General features: G+C 39.3%; 1 protein-coding gene across 1 annotated transcript; it reads right to left on the reverse strand.

Annotated features, from left to right (window-relative positions):
- Positions 1–826: 826 nt before the first annotated feature.
- Positions 827–3,566, reverse strand: SERPINA7 (serpin family A member 7). Its single transcript, XM_007952426.2, is given in 8 exon segments — positions 827–918; positions 1,708–1,938; positions 1,941–1,968; positions 2,954–3,000; positions 3,003–3,093; positions 3,095–3,459; positions 3,462–3,495; positions 3,498–3,566. Coding segments are annotated over 8 exon segments (957 nt in total).
- Between the last annotated feature and the right edge of the window lie 1,461 nt (positions 3,567–5,027).

The raw sequence follows: 5,027 nt of genomic DNA on the forward strand, positions 1-5,027 counted from the left end.
AAACCTAAATTTCTGTTTGTCTGAGATACTATTTCACCTTCACTTTGAAAAAAAAGTTTTATTTTGGTAAGCTATATATAACAAAACTTGCCATTTTAACCTTTTTAAGTGTACACTTCAGTGGCATTAATTAATTACATTGACTGTGCTGTGCAACTATCACCACCATCTATTTTCAAAACTCTTTCATAATTCCAAACAAAAAAACCCTGTATTCATTAAGCAATAATTCCCCATTATATCCTTCCCCAGCTGCTGGTAAACTCTAATCTACTTTCTTTGTCTATAAATTTGCTTATCCTAGATAGTACATATAAGTGGAATCATACAATTTGTGTGAATATGTGTCTGATTTATTTCACTTAGCGTATTTGAAGATTCATCCATGTTGTCAGCTGTATCATAACTTAATTTCTTTTGATGGTTATATATGTATGTATGTATGTATATGTATGTATGTATGTATAGCTAGTGTGGCTAATGCTGCTATGAACATTGGTGTAAAGGAATCTGTTTGAATCCCTGTTGTTCATTCTTTTGTGTGTATATATACCTAGGAGGGGAATTGTTGGGTCATACGGTAATTCACCAAAGCTCATTTTTACCATTAAGCTCTGCTATGTGTCATTTTAGGACATGAACATTGGGGAAGGAAGGAACCTTGTTTTGGTGACTTGTTTGGAATAACAGGTATGATTCTGATATGAGTCTGACCTGAGGGGAGTCACATTGCCTATCTAGGTTTGATACCTCATCAGAAAAATGAGTAAATTAAATTAACTGACTCCCAAGGTCCCTTCTAGGTCAGACATTCAAGCACTCTAATCTACCAGTTTACATTAGAAAGTTTCAAGCCACTGCCTTCTGCAAGTCCAGGAAAATCAGCTTGGTCAACAAAGGCATCCTGGATGCTCATTTCTGGAAAGATGACTCCAAGGTCATTCAGAAATGGAAACTTTGTAGCAAACAAGTAGACCCATCTGTGGAAAAAGGGCTGGTGGTGGGAACACAGATGACCGTCAAGGAGCTCATGATGTCCTCATTTTCTCAAAGCTCACCATGGCCTCTGCTCTTCTTCCCGGTATTGACAACCATTGCTGTGTAAGTCAACCTATGGCACCAAAACTTCCGAAGTTATTCTGGAAGAAATGAGTTCTAGATCAGCCAATGTTGGGATGGAGCACTGTCAGTAATGTGATATAGCCCCATTATAATAAAAATAAAACATGGCTGGGATGTTGGACAAGGTTGAGAAGCCAGTGGTGTGAAGGTCAACGGGTAGCACCCAGGGAAGCCTCATGTTTTTCATATGGCACTCTCAGCCCAGAATGGCTGCCCACCCAACTCTCAACATCCAAATATTACCTAATCCCCAAGCTCTAGTTCACCTCTAGGAAGGGATCAATTGACTATCTGACTGACACTGGAGAACTCACTTATCTTTCAAGCCCTGATTTTCTCATTTGAAACATACTGATGACATTATTGCCTCTTTTGCAGGTTTGTTGATGTGCTTAAATGAGACAAAGTACATAAAGTGTCCTGCATACAGTATGACATGGTATGTTCTCATCAAGCTCTCATGGTCCTCACAACGCTGTTATGTGTCTCAGGGTTATTCTCCTGCCTCTGGGTTTCTGTTGAACTTGATCTCAACTGCACTGTTATGTCCACCCTCCACCCTTCACATCCTCTAAGGAATTTAGCCCTTCTGGAGTAAACAGTTCCACTTCTTCAGTGTTTTAGATGACATGGATCCTTTCAACCACTCCATCTAGCCTTTCTTGGGAAGAACAAAGAGTGCCAGAGCTTTCTCACTGTAGTCCATTTACAGTACTGTCTAGTTAAGCTCCGTATCCATCAGATGATAGTATTGCTCCATATGGTACACAGTAGGCACTTGCACCATGGTAGTCTTGTCCACTAAGAAGGTAGAATCTTTGTCTTAGATGGATCAAAAGGATTTGCCTAGTAGACTTATAATACAGAGAGAAGAGGGGTGGTTTTTTCCAATAAGAATTAGTGCCTACATGAGCTTAGTCATCACACCTAGTAATTAAGTCATCACACCTAGTAATTAAGGCAGAGATAAGTGTTAACTGTTAACTAGTTTTACAAGTGAGTAACTGAGGATCAAGGAGAGAAAGTGACTTGACTATAGTCACCCAGTGAGCAAATGGCAAAGCCAGGATTCACACTCAGGGCTGTTAGACTCTAGGGTATGTGTTCAAAACCACTATACTACACTAAACCCATCAGAGTCACAGGGTCTTCTTCCATTAAAAGTTGTAAGGACATTCAACACACAGGATGAAATAATAAAACAGATTTGTTCACTCCTCCGCCAGAAGTGGCCGAGATGTGTTGCAATGCAATCAGGTGGAATCCTTTGGGCAGTCAAGTAAAGTGGTTCTTCTTGTTATAGGCACCAATTTTTGAGTCAGACAGACCTGAGTGGGAATACCAACTCCGACACTTACTAAATGTGTTAACTTGAGCTCTCGTGAGGATTAGATGAGACAATGTGTGTAAACCACAAATGTAACACGGTGCTTGGTACATAGAGACTGCAGATTATATGACCTAAGCATTCATGTAAAATGCTGAAGAGTGCACAACAAGTGAGGGTTGTAGTGGGGTTTAAACCCAAGTCTATCTGCCTGCAAGCCCAGGCTTCTTTGGGAAATGTGATGTTCTAGCCAGATGTGAACAGGACTTTTATGCAATTGTCACCTGCTTCCTTGAAAGTGCCCTCTCCCTAGAAATTTCCTGGGGTCATCCACAGAGATGTATATCCCTTCTGGGAGAGCCAGCCCTATGCCCAGTGGAGCAGGTCACTGCAGTATGAGGGACACCTGCTGTTGCCAAGAAAAAAAACAAAGCTTCCTCTCCATCTACCAATCCTTAAAATTACATAAACCCTGATTCTGAAATAAATATCTTAGAGTCTTACTTTAAGGCAAATATTGTTCACCAGGACCATGAGGGTGTTTGGTCTTTGATAAAGCGCACAATTTTCCTTTTGGTTTGCTTCTCCACATGACTTCTCATCTCCTTGGCTGCAGAAACATTGACCAAGTCCCAAAAAAAAAGAGAATTCAGTCTCATTGAGACTCCTGACATTATCTGCAAACTTTGCCAATGGTTTCAGCTACTTCACAACGAAGAGAGAATTTCCCATCTATGAGTCAGATTCCCTCTTTGGAAAATTCAGTGAATAAATCAGGTACTGGAAGCCCACCTGGATCTCTGCTGGGGTATCTGTGAGATTGAACCCCAAGCCCTCAAGTATCTGAGTTTTGGCACTGGAATAGGCCCTTAGGGATAGCATAGTCAAAGCTGGAGAGATGTTCACAGGAGTAAAGAAAGTGTTCCTAACTGAGATTTCCACAGTGAGCCTCTGGTTGAATGTAAAATCGGCATTACTGGAAGACATAGAGAGTGGCATTTTGTTGGGAGAGAATGGCAGGTAGTTACTTTGCTTTCACTTGCTGTCCATTGTTATACAAATTAGTTGTAGCATGAAGCCCAGGTATCAAGAAAACAAGATAGTGAAACAGTGGCATTTTGGAAGAAAAGTAATCAATAAGAGAGATGAGAGAACCATTGGGGGAGTTTAGTTGGATGAAACATTCTATGAACCAAGAACACATAATAATCACCCATTGTGATTAATAAAACAATAGCAAATGTTTGATGGTGTAATCACCAGGGCCTGGGTGGAGGACTCTGATCCTTGGCAAACTGATGACGCATGCAATGGAGGCAGGGAGTAGAAGTGGCTTGCCAGGGCCACAGAAATAATGCCATGGACTCTCGTTCAGATATAATAGTGACATTATGAACATGCTGTGAGTAATTGAATTTATGGAAATTGAATTATTTTTATTTGAACCAGAGGAAGCCTATTGGAGACAGAGAAATCCTTTCTCTGCATACATTATTCTTTGTAGACCAGAATTTTGGACTCTGTTATTTTTATTAATTTGGCACTTAAAAAGAAAAAAAAATAAATGACTTCTTTTAACTAATTTTTTTTTCATGAAATATGTGTAGCTTCAATAGAAGGTTGGTAGTTTATGAAGCCACGTACAAAGTCAATGGCTGAAATCTATGCATTTGTACACTAATGTATAGATGCCAGAGGAGTATTTCCGAACACAAAATGTAACTATCTGCATTTTATCTCTCTCTTGATATCAGCATCATCTAAAGAGTCATTTGTAAATTATAAGGGCATCTTAACACTATTATTCTTACACCCATCAACATTATTTTTAAATGAATTGGAGAAGGACCAGAAATATATGGGGTAAGATGCTCAGAGCCTGAAAGAGTGGAAGGCAATGGAGTAAGTGGTCATCTTTGAAACCCCAATGACAGTGGCCATGCCCAGATTCCACATGAGCACAATTAAGTGTTCTAGAATTCCAATCAATCCTAATGTTATCCATAATTTATAATGATCTACACTGTTAAATGCTTTCAAATAGTCAATAAAACACAGGTAAGCATCTTTCTGGTATTCTGTTTCTGGCCAAGATCCATGTGACATCAGCAATGATAGCCCTCATTCCATGTCCTCTTCTGAATCTGGCTTGAACTTACATGAGTTCCCTGTCTATGTACAATTGCAGTCATTTTACAATTATCTTCAGTAAAATTTCTCTAGCATGTGATATTAATAAAATTGCTCAATAATTTCTGTATTACATCGGATTGCCTTTCTTTGGAATCAGCACAAATATGCATCTCCCTCAGCCAGTTGGCTAGGTAGTTGTCTTCTAAATTCCTTGACACAGATGAGTCAAGAGCCATTGCATTTGTTTGTTGAAGCATCTCAGCTGGTTTTCTGTCAATTCCTAGAGCCTACTTTTTCAACAACGCCATCAGTGCAGTTTTAACTTTTCCTTCAGTATCAGCAGTTCTTGATCATATATTACCTCCTGAAATGGTGGAACGTGAACTGATTATTTTAGGTAATGATTGAGAATTCCTTCCATCTTCTTTAAAAATTTTTTATTCTT

The sequence above is a fragment of the Orycteropus afer genome, unplaced genomic scaffold (genome assembly GCF_000298275.1).
Source record: "Orycteropus afer afer isolate SDZICR_OR568_19922 unplaced genomic scaffold, OryAfe1.0 scaffold00336, whole genome shotgun sequence".
NCBI classification, from domain to species: Eukaryota; Metazoa; Chordata; class Mammalia; order Tubulidentata; family Orycteropodidae; genus Orycteropus; species Orycteropus afer.